General features: G+C 40.6%; 1 protein-coding gene across 2 annotated transcripts in view; it reads left to right on the plus strand.

Annotated features, from left to right (window-relative positions):
• LY86 (lymphocyte antigen 86) overlaps positions 1 to 20,537 on the plus strand; it is a 61,737-nt gene that overhangs the window by 15,536 nt on the left and 25,664 nt on the right. For both annotated transcript variants that reach the window (XM_090269847.1, XM_090269845.1), the window contains exon 2: positions 19,682 to 19,768. In XM_090269847.1, coding sequence (XP_090125973.1) covers positions 19,682 to 19,768 — 87 coding nt within the window. The remainder of the gene's footprint in view (positions 1 to 19,681; positions 19,769 to 20,537) is intronic.

Raw genomic sequence — 20,537 nt, forward strand, 5'->3', positions numbered from 1 at the left:
CACCACAGGGCACAATACAGCACAAAACCACAGAACAGCAATAGCACACAAGGGTGGAATGGTGATGGAACAAAAAGCATCTGATCTCTTTCTCCTTGTAATTTTCAGGGAGAGTGGAAAGATAATGGTCAGTTTTAAGATGAAAAAGTTCTAGAGATCTGTTGCACAACAATGTGAATACACTTAACACTACTGAACTGTACGCTTAAAAATGATTAAGATGATAAATTTAATGCCATATGTTTTTTTACCACAGTAAAAAAATAAATAAATGCCAAGAAAAAAGTTTTAAAAAGATAATGCATGTTAGAGATTTAAGAGTAAACATTAAGACCTAGAAATATAGTATAAGACTTTCAAAACAGTAAAATAAAAAAATGTTTAAACACTCTGATTAATCCAAAAGAATACTGGGAAGAAGGGGAGAAAGAATCATAGAAAGATCCAGCATAAAAGAAATAAAACTCAACTATAAATGAGAAATAATTACAAATATGTTAAAAACTCTAATAAATATAAATTGATTAAAGAAATCTGACAATAAAAAGAATGACAGATTGAATTCTAAAAATCTGTTTTCTCTGCTCCTTACAGAAATGCACCTTTACATCTACAATGAGCAACACATTTATTGGTAAAACATTGAAAGCAATCTCTTTGAAACTAAGAATGAGACTAGAATGCCCACCATTACCCTTTCTATTTAGCATTGCACTGAAGGCCCTAGCCAGCACAGTAAGACAAGAAAAATTAAATGTTTAAAGATTTAAAAGGAGGAAACAAAAACATTATTATATGCATACAGCATGATTGTCTATACTGAAAAACCTAATTAAAAAGTTATTAGAATTAATAAAAGAGTTGCATTAACAACTTATTTAGGGACCAACTTATGACATTTCAGAAGATAGCACATGTAGCATCTAGTTAATTTGTTTTCATGGCTACAGATTATATAATGATGTGTATAGATGACAATTGCATCCATTCTCCTTTTGATGAATGTTTGGTTACTTCCAATTTTTTACAATTATAAATTGTTGTGAATACCTATTACTTATGTTTTTTGTGTGTCAGAAAAGAATTTCTTAGTTCAGGAATTTTCTTTCCAGTTCTCTGAAGCTTAAGCCCAGGCAGAAGTACTTAGGAGAACTGCTCTTAGTTTCACCGGTTTTGTCTAGTAATGCTTCCATACAATAACAGTTTTTAAATGTTGTGTTCTGAAAACACAAACAGATATCAAGAAAAGGCTGAACAATATCCAAATGGTGACAGCAATGTCATGAAAGAGAAGGTTGAAACATTGAGTCAGGGGTCTACTTGAAATTCTGCTGTGATGAATTTATGTGTTATGCTTAACTTGTCTGTGGGGTTATTTGGCAGGTGCGCTATTCTCACTTATTAATCTGAAGTCAGGCCTCTCATCTTACTTTTCATGTCAGTTTCCTATCTTTCCATATAATTCTTTTTATATTTTTAGCAAAAGTATTTTTAATCCTTTAATCAGGAGAAAAATGCTAAGATCATGTTGATTCAGAAAGCAGAGAAATGAGTCATTTACTTGGGTAAGAATTTAATTTGCAGGAAGAGAGGACTCTTGAAGGCAGAAGCCACAGGAAGCTGGTTCCTGTCTCCTCCAGCATCTACCAGAAAGGGTTTGTAGTCCTGTATTATTCACACTATGGGATCCTATTCCCAGGTGATCTATGTGATATAAATGCAAAAACAAAGAAGTTTGGAGTTTCCCATAGAAACATCTCTCTCCTTCCCATCAGGGAGTCAGGGAGAGTTCTACTAGAGCTGGGACATCTAGCACACTCAACCTGCCTGGCTCCATTTCACAGTGTAAAAGATGCAGGAAGAAATGGTGGACTGGTCTTAGGAATAAGTAATTCTGTTTCCCTGATTTTAGTACAATATATCTTGGTAGAAACTCCCATTGGGTACCCCTTTGCCTTCTCAGGAAATCTCCACTGTATCTTTAGGAGGAATCCTTTTCATTGCCCCATGACTAATGAGTCTGTGACCCTCCCTGAACACTTCGTCTTCCTTCAAATGCCACTGTGTGGCACCACTGTTCTGCTCATTCTAAATCAGAGTGATTGCATTCAGACACAGAGTCACTCTATGGCCCAATTCCTGACCTGGAGAGGAGGTTTGCATGTGTTATAGAGTATAGACTGACTGTTTGTGTCTCCCCAAAATTCACAGGTTGAAGCTCTAAAACCCAATGGAATGGCCTTTGGAGGTGGGGCCTTTGGGAGGTAATTAGAGTTAGATGAGGTCATGAGGGTGGAGCTCTATGATAGTATTATTGTTCTTATAAGAGGAAGAGATCAGAGCTCTGTCTCTTTCATGTAAGCACACATGGAGCAGCCAGCCATGTACAAACCAGGACGAGGGCCCTCACCAGGAACTGAATCAGCCAGCATGTTGATCTCCTCAGCCTCCAGAACTGTGAGAAATAAATGCCTATTGTTTAAGCCACCTGGACTGTGGTAATTTGTTATGGCAGCCTGATAGACAACATGTCAGCTCTGCCAATAGCCTTGCTTCCAAGGAAAAGTGTAAATTGATCTTTTTCTCTTGTGAGTCTGATGGGGGATCAGAAGCAGCAGTGGATGATTCATTACCATGTGTAGCACACCAGTACTCAAGGAGAAAAAAATATATATTAAGTTGTTCCCATCCTAGAAAGCACAAGGGGAACAAATCTCAAGAGTAAACACTTGTTCTGCAGCCTCTGTATGACTGAGTGTGGCCAAAATTGGGTCAGGGGCTCTGAATGCAGCATGGGGAAGGAATGGTGATGGCAAAGTAAGTGACTCCCCCCTCATTACAGTCATCCAAGCTTCCCCCCCCCCCCCCGTATAGGCATTAAGGACAATTAACCATGACTACTATGCACCTCACAGCTCCTAGCATCGGGATCATTTCTGGGAAAGATTCCTCTCATGTCATGGAGGGAGTCTTGCCAGAACCTCCAAGGCTGAGTGAGTATAACAGTTGTCAAACCTACATTGGACTACAAGCTACTCGCCCGATTTGTCCCTGAGGAACTAGCTTCTCTGACAAGAGTTTCTCTTTAGAAGGTCCCACCTACATTGCTAGAGGGAATGTAAAATGCACAGCCACTCAAGAAAACAGTTGCATCATTTCTTATAAAACTAAACACATACCATATAAACCAGCAACCCGAATCCTGGGTATTTATCCCAGAACAATAAAAACAATGTTTACATAAAAAGCTATGGAAAAATCATAACAGCTTTATTTGTAATAGCCCCATACTGGCCATGTCTTTCAACAGGTGAATGGTTCAACAAATTGTGATACATTCACACTGTGAACACTACTCAGCAATTCAAATGAATGGACTATTGATACACACAACCTGGAGAAATCTCAAGGGTATTATGACAAATGAAAAAAGTCCAGTCTCAAATGGTCCTACTGATATAACACTGTCAAGATGGGAAGGGGGTTGCAGGGTAGGGAGTGATTATCAAGGGGCAACATGAGGTAAGTCCTTTGTATCTGTGTTTTGTTATGGTGCCAGTTACATGTGAAAAATTGCATAAAAATACATGCATGCACACACACAGAGTACACATAACAGCTGGTGCAATATGAAGGCAGACTGTAAATGGTACTAGTGTTGATGTCTTGGCTTTGATTTCCAGTTACACAAGATGTTCCCATGAGGGGAGGTGTAGAAAGGACACACAGGACCTCTCTGTACTTTTTGTAACTACCTGTAAGTCCATTACTATTTCAAAATAAAAAGTTAATTAAAAAATAAAGGTCTGGCCTCTAGATTTGAGCCTAATGCCCTGCATCTCACTTGCAGAGTTACCATCCACAGTGCAGGCCCCAACCCCCAAGTGCAGGCTCTACAGCCCTGGCCTCTGGGCATCTGAGAAGCTGGCACTGGAACAAAGTGTGAAGCTTAAAATGGTGCCAGGTTGATTGTTTTATAGGGAGGAAATAGAAGCTCAGTGAGGCCAGATGATTGCCAATTTAAATTCTGAGTTACATGGAAGCAGCTATTCCTAGAACTGCTCCAACAAAGAGTGCCCTAACATGATGAGCCTAGAAGGCCAAAGTGAGACAGGAGTGGGGTTTTTGTATTTCTTAAGTGAGTGTGTTTATTAAAAGGCTGCAAAGGATAAACTATGGGCATCAATGAGATAATAATTTAATTCCCCGTGATGGGCAGATGATCAGCAAAGTCAGAAAAAAGGCGAGCAGGCTGGAGCTTACCTTCAAGGTATGGGCCAATGATGGCTGTGGAAACTGCTTCACCGAAGTCTCTCCTCTGGAAGTGTATAGGAAGAAAGCAGAGATCTATCTTTCTGGCTCCATTTTAAGCAGTTGAGGAAGGCACATTAAGTTCTTACCAGGATCCTTCCAGAGGTAACTCTAGGATCTTTAAGGTCTGCGCATGTCCCTGAAAACACCACCCACCTCTGACCTCAAGTCTTCAAAGAAGAACCTCAACTGGTTGCATTTACAATACTCAAAGTGAACACCACAGATGTAGAACTGGCTTGATTTCACCAAGGACTTTTGTTGGTCACTGAGAAGTTCCCAGAAATCACACACTCTTTAGAACTTCAGTCTCTGTCTGTGCTGTTCTCTGTACAGACACTGGAGACAGTCTGTCTGGGTTCGTGCTGCAGCCCTCCCAGGTGGGTGACCTTGGACAATTTTTTTAAACCTTCTTTGGCTCTGTTACCTTTACTGTTAAGATGGAGAAAATAGTAGTATTTCTCCAGTAAGGCTTTTGTGAGGATCCGAGTTAATGTATGTATAGTGCTTAGAACAGAACCTGCATGTGGTCAGAACTACAGAAGTAACCATTCCCTTCACATTCCCCTGGGTCCTCTGCAGCTTTGCAAGACTGCACTCTGGTGTCATTTCCACCACCTGCCATCCCTGATCACCCATGCTGCATTATGTGCCCCTCCCTTGGGTTCTGGGGCATCTTGTGGCTACTCTGTCTGGCAATTGTGTTTGCCTTCTCTTTCTCCTACGCTCTGTGTTCTGAAAAGTCAGAGGCTATGCCTAAAACTAAATCATCTCATATCCCCACATGTAGCTAAGTGCTCAGCACATAGTAGGCAGTCAGAACACATCAGTGATTGGATCAATAAACAACAGATATCAGGCTTCTTGTCTCTCCTGTCTAAGTAGCATCTCCCACTCTATTTTCTCAGCATTTACCAAAAATAAGAAAAATGAAATTGCTGGCATGCTCAAGATAGCTGCTCTGACTTCCAATAAGTTCCAAACACAATCTAATTGGAAGAATATTTACCCCCACCCCTTCATCTGAATACCGAGAACTATGAAGAGAAAAGTAATCTGTATAACCCCTTGTATTAGCAGAGGGCAAAGTAAGGGTATTTGAAGATTAATTGACTTATTAAAAAGGAAATGTGTTATCAAAACATTTGAGGAGATAAAGAAGCAGGCAGACCATTTTCAAAGTCAGTCCAATGACTGCTAAGGAGATATGCTCCCTTACTTTCCCTATCTGGTTGTTGATCAATGTTTCTTCATTTGCTCAACAAACATTTATCCAGCACCTATCACAGTGAAAGGAGCCAAACAAGGAATTGTCGGAGTGGGGAATTCAGAAATAGTAAAGGGACTGTGTTCTTGTTTTTTTCTTGTTCTCCAACTCTTAAAGAGTTATCCTTCAGAGAATTTATAGTTTAAACCTTTCTACCTCTCTCTCAAAAGAGAAAAAAGATGTTCTCTCTGTGTAGCTTTTGTTTGTGCTTGTGTCCAGGGCCAGTGACAATCTCTCAAGAAGTAAAATAGCATTCAGAAAAACGTAGATGGAAGAGTTAATATTTTATTCCCAAAGGTCCCAGAAGTTTGTGGACACACGCAACACAACACACTCTGCCCTAGTCACCACCAGGGGAAGAAAGGTACCCAAAGTCCCAGACTGTGCACCTCAGCCACCTCCATGGGCACAGAGGTTAGAGGAAGACAAAGCAAATTAGGCTGCAGAGGATACTGCCATCTCCTAACTGAGGCTGAAGGTCTTTCGTTTACAACCACAGGTTATTTTGTGTTAGTTTAATTTCAGGGACTGCTTCGATCCCACCCACAAGTGATTGCTCTGCACCTCAGCAGGAAGGCCTGACTGAGCTCTGCAGGCCCAACACCCCCCCACCCCCACCCCCGCACAGGCCTCAGGGTTCCTCCAGCCCAACTCGCCCATCCCCACACCTCCCACTCTACTCTGCTGTGCTGGCATGTTCTTCCCACACTTGGAGTTTGTTACGCGCCTGCTGTTTCCATGTCCCCTGTCCCTCAACAGTGCCCACTGCCCATTGTTTAGCTCTACCCTCTTCGTCCCTGGACCCCCATTTCAAACTTTTCTGTGCCTAGATTAGTGTTTGGCATGGAGTTAATAATTCTAAAATGAAATAGAGAAATTCTCTTAGGGGCTGCTAAAGGAATTCTAACTAAGCAGAGCTCTGCTTTCTTGAAAGAATTCCTTAACAAGTCACTGGGGTAGCTACTAAGGCCCCAGGGGACCTGGTGTGGTTTCCTCCCAGTCATTGAGAGAGGAGAAATATTTTACAGTTTCTCTAGAGAAAAAAGTTATAGAAATGATGAAAAGAGAGAGAGGAAGAGAGCCAGGACTACAGTGACAGATAGCTTGTGGGGAGGGGCATGCCTCCTTGAATCCCTCCAACGTTCATTAATTCTATGAAACTTATGAACAGGTTTGTAAGCAGATTTCTGAAGAAATCTCTGAAGGAGGGAGAAACTTTTAGCCTGGGGCGATGCATCGCCCACGCACAAGCTCATGCACCAGGGAATGAGCGCAGAACTTGGTGTGGCTGGTTAATAGTGGTTTTCCAACGAAGCAGAGCAATAGAATCACCTGGAGAGCATTGAAAAATCTTGATGCCCAGGCAGCACCCAGACTTCTGGGGCGGGACCCAGGCATCAGTAGTTTTCAAACTGCCCAGGGGATTCCAATCTACAGTCAAGTTTGAGACGCAGTCGTGGCAAACATCTCCAAACACAAATGGGGTTCAGTGCAATCCTATTTATATCTCAAGGGCTAGAAGGCCCTCACTGATATCTAGGGTTTGTTTCAGAAATATCTATTGAATTAACTAAATTATTTTAAACTGAGAAGTTGGTTGTATTTTCCATAGCTGCAATGAAAATTGTCAATATTTCCTGTCTATCAAAATTCACCCTTTTTAAAATTATTACCCAACTATTGATTGTCTAGTATTTGTGTAGCACTGGCCTAGATGCTTTACAAAATTTACTTTTATTAATTCCTTCAAAAATCTTCCAGTGCTTCCGCCTTTTAGTTTACTATGCCAGTGTCTTTGGGGTTGAAAAACAGCTGCCCCTTTGGAGAGTAACAGTGACTTATGTGAGCCTAGCCAGCAAGCCTAGCAAAACTGGCAAACTGGGTTTTTTTTCCTTCCTGTCATCAACCTGCAGCGTAAGAGAAGGGTCTTGGTGCCTGTGTTTGGACTCATTTCGCCTCTGCCCAAAGCTTTGCTTCTTTCTTTTAATTAGTGTCCTCACTTGCCTTTGTCTCTCCCATGTGGCCGTGAGGGCAGGGCCTCGGGGGAAGCACAGGCTGAGAGTGCAGGAGGCTGAGTCTGGAGACAAGACAGTCACTTCACTGGCCTGCAGCTCAGCCTCTTCATTGCATAATGGAAATATTATTAATACTTGATGTCCTGGCCACTCACAGAATTGAGAGAGAATCAATGATTCAGGTACATTTTAGAACCTGCGGGTGGGTTCAAATCCAGTTCTCTAACTGAGCAAAGCCAGGGCAACTGTCACATGTTCCCTCCTAGCCGGGTTACCAGTCTCGCACTTGTGTGTCATATTCCACAGCACCAGACACCAAGGACAAACACCTTGGCTTTTTTTAAAGCATACCCAGGTCATAAATTGCAGAAGGGGGAGGGAATTCCTTTCAGCATCTCCAGCCTTATCAAAAATGCCCCAGAACTCATCTTCTCCACCATAAATGGTCCAGTAAACCACCCTGCACATCACAGCCCAGTTCTTGGTCCTGTCAGAAGATGACCAGATTTGTATGAAATGCAGAAATCAAATAGACAGGTGTATCTGGTCATGTCTCAATGTCACCACATACTGCCATGGTTCTGATTGTCCCTAAGCCCAGAAGTCATGGAGGCACGAAAGACCCCTCCTGGGTAAGGGGGTCTGCCTCCTAGTGAAACCGAATCTCCTCTTCCCCCACCGCTTTGAAGTACAGTGCAGACATGTGCTCTAAATTCTACCCATCCATTAAAAACAAACAAACAAACAAACAAGCTAGCTTTTCTTAGTTTTCCTATCCCACATGGACTGATTCCAGATTAGTAACAGAAAGTTAAACAATTATCAATACCAAAGAGAATAGGCAAGTTCCGTGGATGCTTTTAGACTTGGCAGATACCTGATAGTCTTGTCACTACCTAACCAATACTGAGGCTCTGGGTAAAGCGGCCTATTCAAGAGCCTCCTGCCCCACTTGGTTCCATAGTACTTAGCTAGCAGTGTCTGGTACACTACACAGTTAATAAATGCTATTGAAAAAGTGAATAGCAACACTGTCACTAAGATGAAAAAAGAACCAGGCCCGGCAAAATGAAGTGAAACACCTTGCACAAAAAAGACCATATATTTTGACTTTAAAATGAGAGGTTGACGTATACAAGAATTTTTTAATGTGTCTATCATTCACGTGTATAGTATTATAATTAGATGACAGAAGTGTTGCAATCCAGATGAGAGCAGAAGCATTTTCTGATTTGTCTTTGTACTCCAAAGGCCTAGTGTGTTTCCTGCCAAATGTCAGGTAGATGCTTGATAAAATGAATGAGAAGCTAAATTGAAATTTCCATTCTCAAGCCACTGCCTGTCACCCATAAGACAGGTTCAAGTTTTCTGTCATCTTCATGTTAACATTCTGTACTATGTGGCACCGTGGTACCCTCTTGGTAACACACAATACAACTGTTCATTTAGTTTTCATTTTTTTATCTACTCCTGAGATGCAGAAAATCAAGCATAACAGCCTCTAATAGGTCCTCATTTTTTAAAATACATTTGGTAAGGTATTTTGTATAAAAGCTTGTCTTTATTGCCATTTAACTCTTTCTGGTCTCTAATGTTTACATTATTATACAAAAACCATCTTATCCTAAGCTGATGGAAGCCAAGCTCAGGTTATTCTGGGGGAGTGAAATTCAGGTGCCAAGGGGGCCTTACAGGTAATTACCCCTTTTCCATCAACAATGAGTTCTATTGAATTCCATTTCTTTTGCAGTTAGAAGCAGACAAGTGAGGGATCTAGAATTTTGAATTTGGCAGCACAAACATACCTTCATACTCAACAATGCATTCATTAACTTTACCAGACAACCTGCAAGTTATTCTAGTTTTTGCCCTCTCACATTACAAACAATAGACAATCCACTGTGGTGATGCCCATTCCATTTTTATTGTAGTCCATATCAAGAACGTATTTAAGCATTTTTAATACACAAGAAGCCAAATCATATAGCAAACTTAAATGTCTGAGTGTATTCCCAATGAAATTCTGATCAAGAAGACTAGATTAGGAAGGAACCACTCTTATTTGAAATAGTGGCTCATTAGAGGTCCTGGATGTGCTTCTCTACTGTGGTAAGATTTGACAGCTGAAAAAAAGAGAAAATAATAGGACAACATAGTTAAAATACATTTGCCACATTGTAAGTCATTTTTTTCTCTGCAAAGTCAGAGAAGGAGTATGAGGAAGGGGTGGAAGGAACAAACTACAGTGGCATCAAGGACAGGCAAAAGGAAGATTAATTTTGTGTTTCTATGGTAAGAAATTTCTAGCAATGGCATCTCACTGAAGCCTTACTAACCATCCTCTTTTTATTGATTCACTGTGACCCATGAATATTACCCTGTAAATCACACAGGAAAATTAAAATGCCCCAATTAAAACATAACCATGCAAGGTAGCTAATTTTCAGATTCAGGCACAACTAGACCTATATTGTAAACAGAGTACAAGCTTGCAGAATTGGTAATCATACAGCCTAAAGGAAGATGTCAAAAGCAAGATATATTTGTTGTTTTGTTTTATTTGAAAAAGAAATCTGAAAGATGACAGAGGAATATCTGCTACCATTTGGTCTGGGACTAGGTTTTCAACCACACTCAGAAACTCTATCCTAAGTGCCAAAGCAAATTAATTCCCACTATTATGATGACAAAGCTAATGCACTAGCACCTTCTCAGAGAGCCTCCCAAGTGTGAGGAGTGATCAATATTAGTGGCCTCACAGCTTAGGCTTTCCAAGTAATTGCTGGCATCCAGTAAAGCTGTAAGTTAAAGCTCAACTTCCCTTTTGCTACCATCAAAGTATCTAACCTTCTCTCCTTTTCATCTATTTATCCAAACAACTGACAGCCACTAGAGTAGATTCTGGTTATCCGAAGATGAATAAAAGATGATCCTACGCTAGTATAATCTACAAGAGAGGCAACTAGTAATACTTACCACATTCATGATGGTAAAAGCATGACAAAGATACACATAGCCTGCTGTGAGAGACCAAAGGAAGAACAGCTGAGAAAAGCACAGATGGCACCTTGGAGACTGCATTGTGAAGGAACAAAAGGTCGGAGAGAAGCAATCAACATTCCCCTGTATGAGATCTAAACCTCTCCCAAGATATTTATTGGAAATTGTTCAACTGATTTTTACACTGCAAATAGAGGTAACTATGCTTTCTGAAAGTAGAGAATTAAAGCAAGAGTCATTTATTCAGCAAACACTGAGTTAGCACCTGCCATTGCAGGTGCATGTCAGACACAATGAGAAAGGGGAAGGGTAATTAAAAATAAAGGAGGATAAAATATAATAAGATATAATAGAAAAATCTTACCCTTGAGGATCAGACTGGTTGAGGAGACATTATCATACAAAATATTGAGTAACTACATGATGTAGTCTGTTACACACTAAATAACTGTCGTAGATCTTAAGTTCATAGGAATGGAGGGAAAGAAACTGGTGGAATGAGGTAACATTTCTCATAGAGGTCAGGATTTGGATAGAAAAGAGAGAAATTATTGCAGGCAAGGAAATCACAGACTAGACCATGTCACCCTCCTCTCTCAAATCATATTGGCTCCCCAGGGAGTTAGTGGTTCACTCTTTGTGCTTCCACAGCACCCAAACATCCCTATTCATCATACTCCTAAAAACTCCGGTGGTTTTTTCTCTATATCCCAAGCACTCAGAATATTTTCTGCCATAAGTTGGGGCTCAAGTTTTTTATCCACAAACATATGGAGCCATTTAGAGGCATTTGCATCTTACACTAACTATTGGAGAATTGTGACTGCACAATTGGAAGAGCTGTTGAGGATTTGGACAAAAATATAGGACACAAAAGGCCCCTCATGATAGTTAACTTTATGTATCAACTTGGTTAGGCTCTGGTGCCCAACTGTTGTTGTGAAGGCATCTGTGGATGTGGTTATCACTTACAATAATAGACTTTGAGTGAAGCAGAATATCCTCCACACTGTGTGTCGGTCTTATCCAATCAGTTGAAGATCTTAAGAGAAAAGACTGAGGTTTCTTGAAGAAGAAGTAATTCAGTCTTAAGACTGCAACATGCAATCTTGAGTTTCTGGCCTGCTGGCCTACCTTGCAGACGTCAACTTTTACCTGAACTTCCAGACTACTGGCTTGTCCTCTAGATTTCAGGCTTGGCAGCCATGTGAAGCAATTTCTTATAATAAGTATCTCATATAGATAAATAAATAGACATATTAAATATACTACATGTATTCACTATTTACGAGGTCTGTCCAGAAAGTATCAAGCCACCTTGTAATATGAAAAATAGAGACAGTTATTGAAGAAGATACAAGATACAAGAAACATTGTACATAAGACAATGATTCCTCAGTCCCCTTCCTTCAAAGTAGGCACATTGGGACCTCACACAATTCTCCCAGTGTCTCTTCCACTGTTCAAAACACTCTGCAAAATCCTTTGTTGTGGAACCGCCATAAGTTGCCCCATTGTATATTACTGAATCTCACCAATAGTCTAAAATTGCTTCCCTTTCAAAGGTGATTTTAATTTAGGGAAAAGCCAGAAGTCACAGGCCACCAAATCTGGGCCGTAGGGGAAGCTGAGTCACCGGGGTGATTTGATGTTTTGCCAAAAACTTTGCACAAGATATGATGCATGAGTGGGCCCATGGTCATGATGAAGCTGCCAATCACCAGTTGTCCATAGCTTTGACCGTTTTCATCATATTGCATCTCTCAACTGATGAAGAACATTGAGGTATTACTTATTATTAATTGTTTGGCCTGGAGGGGCATACTTGTGATGGACACCCCTTCTTAATAAAAAACAAACAAACAAAAACACAGTTAACATGGTCTTGATCTTGCTGTGACTTTGCTGCACCTTCTTTAGACATGGAGAACCAGGCAATTTCCATTGGGACAACTAGGCCTTTGTTTCTGGAGCATAGCCATAGACTCAAAATTTATCTCTGGTTATGACCTTCTTGAGAGGAAATATGGTTCATTGGTAGTGGTTTGAATCAAGTCATCAGCAACTGCATCATGATGTTCCTTCTGTTCTGGTAGCAGAAGCCACGGAACAAATTTTGCCACAACACATTTCATGCTGAGGTCCTGCATCAAAATCTGGGACACAGTAGTTTTTGAAATCCCCAGATCAGCTTCTAGTTCTCACACTGTCAGTTGCTGATCTTTGTTGATTTTAGCCTGTACACATCCAATATTCTCAGCTGTGCTGCTGTTGCAGGCCTTCCTGAATGTGGATCACTTTCAGCAGATTCTTGACCATCTTTGAAGCACTTGTGCCACACTGTTATTTGTGCTGCACTCACTGCATCCTCCCCAAAAGCCTTCTGAATCATCCAAACAGTTTCCGTGGAGGAAGGTTCAAGTTTAATGCAAAATTTGATGCAGATTTGTTACTCTACTCTCTCATTTTGAATGCAGTGGCCACACAGTACGCATGCTCACTCAACAGCACCTACCAACCCCACTGACTAGTACAGTGAAATTGTAATTGTTTGCTCATGTGCATTCCAGTCCACTCTCCTTGGCTGCCAGGTTACACTGATGTTGTGCAAACCATTCTCGTTATCTTAACAATGGCTGGGCTTCTTCCAGACAGACCTCGTATATTCTCTACATAATACATACATTATACACATGCAATAGAATATATGTATTCTCTGGAAAACCCTAAAGTACCCCCTTTTATTATAACAAGAAGCTACCTGGTGCTACCTTATTAAGCAACCAGAAGCAAACCAGCTTCACTCACATTCTCTACCCAAGTTTTTCTTCTCTCCACAAACTGCTGGAGTTGATCTTGCCATTGCATCTAAGCTGTACGTTAATGATAAAGCCTCCCCGTTCTCTATTGTGTTTCCCTATCCTCCCCAAGCTGTGTCTCTATTGGCAGCCTGCTATGAAACATATTTTGTAATATTTAACACTCCTGGAGTCAACCTGTATTCTGCTCATAGAACATGCAGGAAGCAATACCAGCTCCTAAAGTAATGTGGGTTATAGGGAATGAACCATGAGGTTAAGTTATGTTAGAAGAAAAGTCAGCGTTCTGCATCTCGAGATGTCATCTATCTAAGTACTGGAGGGCTGCAAGGAGAAAAAGAGAGATAGGGAGGGAGGAAGGAAAGGAGAGAGAGTCAGAAGAGAGATGGAAGGAGGTTTGGGAAGGAGGGGGAGAGATTGAAGAACAGCAGTGAGAGGAGGGAGAGGAGAGAGGTGCGAAGGGAGAAGAAAAGAGGAGGGAGTCAGGAAGAGGAAGAGGAAAAGAGAAGAAAGAGGGAGACAAACTTCATGCAGCAGAAAGGACATGGACAAGCTTGGGGATAGACTTGGATACGAACATGGGGATGTTAGCGGAGGTGAGGCTGGGGAGTGTCAGCTCTTTTCCAGGGTGGCACCATTATAAGAATTCCACCCTTCCGCGGGAGCAGGAAAGCCAATGCTTTACCCACTTTGCAACAGTTTTTAAAACCTAAGCAGCAGAACTAAGCCATGTGTGTGCACACATGTACACATGCGTGAGCGTGCACACACACACATAAGTTCATGTAAAACTGCTAAAATCCAAATAAGTGCTGTGGATTATATTTATGTTAGTTTCCTAGTTTTGATATTTTGCTGTATTATATGTGAGATGTTATCATAGAGGGGTGTTTGTTGGGTAAAGGATACCTGAAACCTCTCTTTAGCTCTTTGCAATTTTCTGTGAGAATATAATTATTTTAAAATATGAAGTTAAAAATAAACCTTAAGCAGACCTATGAAATATAAAAATGGCACTAGGAGCAAAAGAGTGGCTCCCCCTCTATCCCTCAAACTGCCCAACTAGCAACACAGGCCAATGATGCCATGGACTGCAGAACTCAATGTCACCTGGCCTCAGACCATACTCACAGGGACCCAGCGAAGTGCACCACCCAGGGCCCATCAGGTTTGTAGCCCCACTGTCTTTGGTGGGAATTGCACTCCCAGAGGCAGTGCCATTTGATTTTGATTTCCTCCCCCTGATTCCAGTTGAGACCCCAACATTGGTTAGTACATACCGGGGCAACCTTGTCTTTTCCTGGTCAGCCACCCAGTTCCAGCCCAGACCGAGAGAGCACAGGCGACCATCAGAGCTTAAGGCACAAGAATGTTTCTGGAACTAAGATTTGTTAGACACTGCACATACTAAGTCTGTTCTACTCCATGAATGATCTCAAAACAGTTTCAGGACACGTTGACTGTTGCTGCCTCTAGCAAGCAAGGGAGATGCTGTAGGCTGCTTCCCCAGAGCCTCTTTCTCAGTCACAGGGGAACTGGCTCTTAGCTGTTTAGAGGGGCCTGTCTTCCATGCGCCCATGTCCCAGGAAGGTGGGGGCAGCGAGGTGATTTGGGGCCAGGGCCCACTCACTCTAAGTACCATCTTCCCTTGTTTAGAAGCCATACAAATCAACATATAACTTAGAGATGAAGGAAAAATATTGAAATAACAGATTGTGTATTTCACCATGAAGCTTTGCTTGTTTCCTCAGTTTGTTTGCCACTCACTATACAATGAAGGGCCTGGAAGAAACATGTCTCTCTGCCCTCAAAGCCTGACAACACTAACTCTCATTAACTTTTCAATTTATTCTTTCAAAAGATCCAAATTCAGATCATATGATTTATATGTATTAAAAATTACCTGAGGCAAGTGTCCAGGGGAGAGTTTCCCCTCACCCCCTGATCAGTTCTAATTCTAAATAAAAAGAACTACAAAATAATACAATCCCTTATCTTTTATTTTGGCAGGTGTGTCTCAGGTAGTTGATAATCTGGTAATTAAAGCAATTCTTAAAACAGTGGTTTTTCCACTGGGGGTAAGTTTTCCTGCAGGGGATATTTGACAATGTTGGGGACATTTTTTTGTTGTAACAACTTGAACTGGGGGCAAGAGTGCTGTTGGCATCTAGTGAGTAGAGGCTAAAGATGCCTCTTACAATGCACAGGACAGCCCCACAAAAAAAGTTAAAAAAAAAATACATGTAACCTTTATCATTCATTCAGCAAACAATTACTTGGAACCTAGTACAGTACAATTTTAAGACATTATGCTGGGCCCTGAGGCTGGAGACCCTGCCTGGCAGCATCTAGAAGAGGAATGAGAGGTGTACAAGAAAATGTAATGCAATATAGGGCATGCTAAGTGCCTGACTGCAAATACAAATCAATAGGGCAAAGGAGATGAAATTGTGAAGATGGAACTGGGGAATGGGAGGAACTGATGTCACTTTTTCCAAGATGACTGCAAACTGCATATTCACTCTCAAACATAAAATTAACATAACTTCTAGGCAGGAACACCAAAACCCTAAGCACTTTTTAAGCAATCTAATTTTCTGTTTTTATCATATAAACACATCTTCAGAAAGAAGTAACCTACTGCTTTCTTTGTGACTTTGTTCCTTATTAAGACTATTTTTCTAACAATAATTTTCCAGATTCAAAAGATGTTTCATTTCCTTCTTTTGCCCTTATTCTATCTCTAGCTTTAAATATTGATAAACATACAGGATAATTCTGTAACTGCTAAATAGCTCTGCATTACATACTTAGCCTCTTTTATCTTTTCTCAGATAGCAACCTAAATTTATTCACAATTTCGAGATGTACTTTCCTAAATGTCTGTTAATTGGATTCTCTTTTTCAATAATGAGTGTCAAGTATTAACAGAAACAATTGTATTTTTACCATCTGCTCCTCTATTTTCCAAGCTGAAGGGAGCCCTGGGACAGCACAAAGATGCTTATGAAGAAGCAAAATGAGCATAAGAGAAAATGGCTTTTCTACTCAGAAAAGTTAGTGACCAGATTAAAGGGGGTTTGATCAAACAAAACTGCACTAGATTAGATTTGCTAGGCTGAAATTGCCTAGTGATCATTTCCACAGCAGAAATCACAGACAATTATGCATCTTCCAGGTCAGCAATGTGGGTGATAAAACTGTCTGGAACACTATCATTGACAAATGTGAGCTCATAGCTCAGCTGAAATTGAAACCAGTTATGAAAGAGAGCTACCAGATGCCTTAGGCCTGCACACAAAATATTCCAGGCATTCTTGCAAATTAAATAATTAACATACATTTTTGAGGCTCTATTTTGTGAATGCTTCTGCACAATACTAGGTGACAATTATTTATGTGTTTGTTTGTTTGTTTTTAAGTCTGGTTTCAATCTTGACTGCAAATAATTATCACCTCTCTGAGTCTATATTTTCCTATCTTTGAAATGGGGAAAATCATACCTATCTCTCAAGATCATTACTTATTGACATTCCCAGTCAAGATGGCAGCATAGGTAAACATGGCTTGCCTCTTTGCACAACCATATCAAAATTACAACCAAACTACAGAACAAGCATCATCGTAACCACCAGAAACTGAGCTGAATTTAAGTCCTACAATTATGACACTAAAGAAGAAACCACATGAGACTGGAAGCAGGGGTGGAGGCATGGAATGGGCTGGTCCCACACCCATGTGCGGCAGATAAAAACCAGGAGGGACACCTCAGGAGAAAGGGATCCCAGCCCCACATTAGGCCCTGAGCCCAGGGCTCCAGAGCCAGGAAGATAAGTCTCCATAACTTCTAGTTGTGAAAACCTGTGGGGATTGTGGCTGTGGATGGAAAGAACTTCTGGAGTCCCAGGCAGTTGCTCTTATAAGGCCAGCACACAGACTTACTCGGACTCACTCCTTCTGAGCTCCAGTGTGGTGGCAGCAGCTTGAAAGGCACCAGAGACATATGGGTAGGAATTGAGTTGTCCAACATTAGTGCAAGAGCTGAGAGGGTAACTTACTCCCAGACAGAAGTGTTGGCAGAGGTAATTGTTCCTTTTCTGAGCTCTCCCCCAACAAAGCTGGCAGGTGGGGTCCAGATCTGAGACTCCATCAACGTGGCTCATAGTTTGCCACACCCTGGTGATTTCCTGAGGCCCTGCCCCACCCAACTTTCAGGCCCACCCAAGCTGTTTCCAGTGGCTTTTACATATGAATGGCTTGTCTTGGCTCATGCTGAAGATTTTCCTAAATTCTCTCAAACAAATAGCATCTGGCCTTAACATGCTCATACCTCTTGCTAAGTGACCCTAGGCTTGGCACTAGCAGAAGCTGTCTTTGGTTCACAGCTTAGCCTCTACTGAGAACCTCTAAGACCAGAACAAGTAAAAGCCATCTGCAGATCACTCTGTAGCTTATATCTGGTGGCCCTGGACAGAACACAGGTTGTGGCTGACCTTGTATGTGCCAACAGCAATGAAGTTTCAACTACAAGAAGAGAGTATACACAACTTACATGGTGGGCACATTTCAAGCACCCAACTTGGATGATAGGGGAGGCTGTGCCACTGGACCCTACAGGACACCTACTACATTAGCCCACTCTTTATAGCCTGGGAGATAAAGCAGCTTTCCTAATATATAGAAGCAAATGGGGAGGCTGCCAAAATGAGGAGACAAAGAAACATTGCCCCAATGAAAGAACAGAACAAAACTCTAGGAAAAGAGCTAAACAAAATGGAGACAAGCAATCTACTAGACATAGAGTTCAAACCACTGACAATAAAGATGCTCAATGAGCTTAGTAAGAACCTCAACAGCATAAAAAAAAGAGCCAATCAGAAATTAAGGATACACTACTTTAAATAAGAAAAATTTACAGGTAAACAACAGTAGAGTGGATGAAACTGAGAATCAGATCAATGATTTGGAACATAAGGAAGCAAAAAACACCTAATCAGAACAACAAGAAGAAAAAAAGCATACAAAAAAAATGAGGATAATATAATGAGCCTCTGGGGCATCTTCAAGCATACCAATAATCACATCATGAGGGTGTCAAAAGGAGAAGAGAGAAAGAACAAGAAATCGGAAACCTACTTGAAGAAAATGACAGAAAACTTCTCTAACTTGGTGAAGAAAATAGACATATAAGTCCAAGAAGCACAGAGAGTCCCAAACAAGATGAACCCAAGGAGGAGGACCACACCAAGACACATCACAATTAAAATACCAAAGATTAAAGCTAAATAGAAGATCTTAAAAGCAGCAAGAGAAAAGAAGAGAGTTACCTACAAAGGGGTGCCTATAGAACTATCAGCTGATTTCTCAAAAGAAACTTTGCAGGCAAGAAGGGACTGGCAAGAAGTATTCAATGTGATGGAAAGCAAGGACCTACAACCAAGATTACTCTATCCAGTGAAGCTATCATTTAGAATGGAAGGGCAGATAAAGTGCTTCCCCAAAAAGGTAAAGCTAAAGAACTTCATCATCACCAAGCCATTATTACATGAAATATTAAAGGGACTTATTTAAGAAAAAGAAGATAAAAAATATGAACATTAAAATGACAACAAACTCACAACTATCAACAACAGAATCTAAAAAATAAGAACAAAAACAAACTAAGCATAAAACCAAAATAGGAACAGAATCATAGATATGGGGATCATTTGGAGGGTTATCAGCTGGGAGGGGGAGGAGGGAGAAATGGTACAGGAATTAAGAAGCATAACTGGTTGGTACAAAATAAGGGGATGTTAAGAACAATATAGGAAAGGGTGAAGCCAAAGAAATTGCATGCACAACCCATGGACATGAACTAAGGGGGGTGGGATTGCTGGAGAGTAGGGGGGTACTGGGTGGAGGGGAGCAAAGGGAAAATGAATTGAGACAACTATAACAGCATAATCAATAAAATACACTTAAAAATAATTGAGTTCAGGAATAAAAAGATTTAAACAATGATAAAAATTTTATAAGTGGAGATGGATGTAACCCACCCATCAAGGCACTATGCTCTTTTCAGACTGAATAGCATTGACTTTGCCGAGACTGGGAGAGGCTATTGAAAGTATCATGGACCCAATGCAAAAAAAATATTGGGCTATATATTTTTGAGTCAATTTTAGTGATTCATATAGAAAAAATAATATAATTGGAGTGAATTTTGACTATGAGTTTGCAGAATATACAGTGTACTCACACTTAATCTATTGTTTTCTTCTTGGCAGATCCATTACAAGATTTTGGCTTTTCTGTTGACCAGTGTTCCAGACACTTAAAATTAAATCTCAGCATTAGATTTGGCATCATTCTGAGTAAGTAAAAACTATTGACATAAATAAAACATTGCACAGCCTCTCCCTGGTTCACAAACCCAATTACTTGTATTAACTGCAATGGCAGGCTAAGCCACTGCCACCCATCACTCTTGACAATTAACACTATTTCCATCTTCATCTTCAGTTCTCTCTCTGGGTATTATCCAAATAGAGTAAAACCCTAATTTAATGCTGTGCTTTTTGTACTTAAAAGACTCTAAGCACTCATTTGAAGGATATAAGCACCTAGAATCAGTATATCTAACAAAGAAAGGAAATAGTCTGAGCCTGAGTATTGACATCTCCTCAGGAGAGAGTTTTTGTTTAGTTGTGTCAGCAACAAACAAGTCTACTACCAGCAACTTCACCTGTATTTGCATGATTTCGTTTCTCAAATAGCTAACAGATATTCTTAAACCTTGACACACCCCAATCAATGAGCTAAAATGTTTTCTGATTGTTTATATTTATATAGTCATGCCATTATAATTAGTCATTATATTGCTATATTGCTATAGCTACTAGAGTATTTCCTTTCTAAAAGAGTTTTATCAAAACCAGAGCAGAAGGATTTGATAAACTTGGCATGTGGAGTCATTCCACAGACAGAGAGGCAGCACTGCCAGGGCACAAGAACTCTCGTGCATCTTTGTATTTCCAAAACCTCGCACAATACCTGGACTCTATAGCAGCAGCTCCAAACTACTTTGGAAAGAGAGAAATGCAGAAAGGAAGGAGGAGTAAGCAGAACATAAAAGGGAGGAAT

This window comes from Furipterus horrens, unplaced genomic scaffold (genome assembly GCF_987537825.1).
Source record: "Furipterus horrens unplaced genomic scaffold, mFurHor1.1.pri manual_scaffold_3, whole genome shotgun sequence".
Lineage (NCBI taxonomy): Eukaryota > Metazoa > Chordata > Mammalia > Chiroptera > Furipteridae > Furipterus > Furipterus horrens.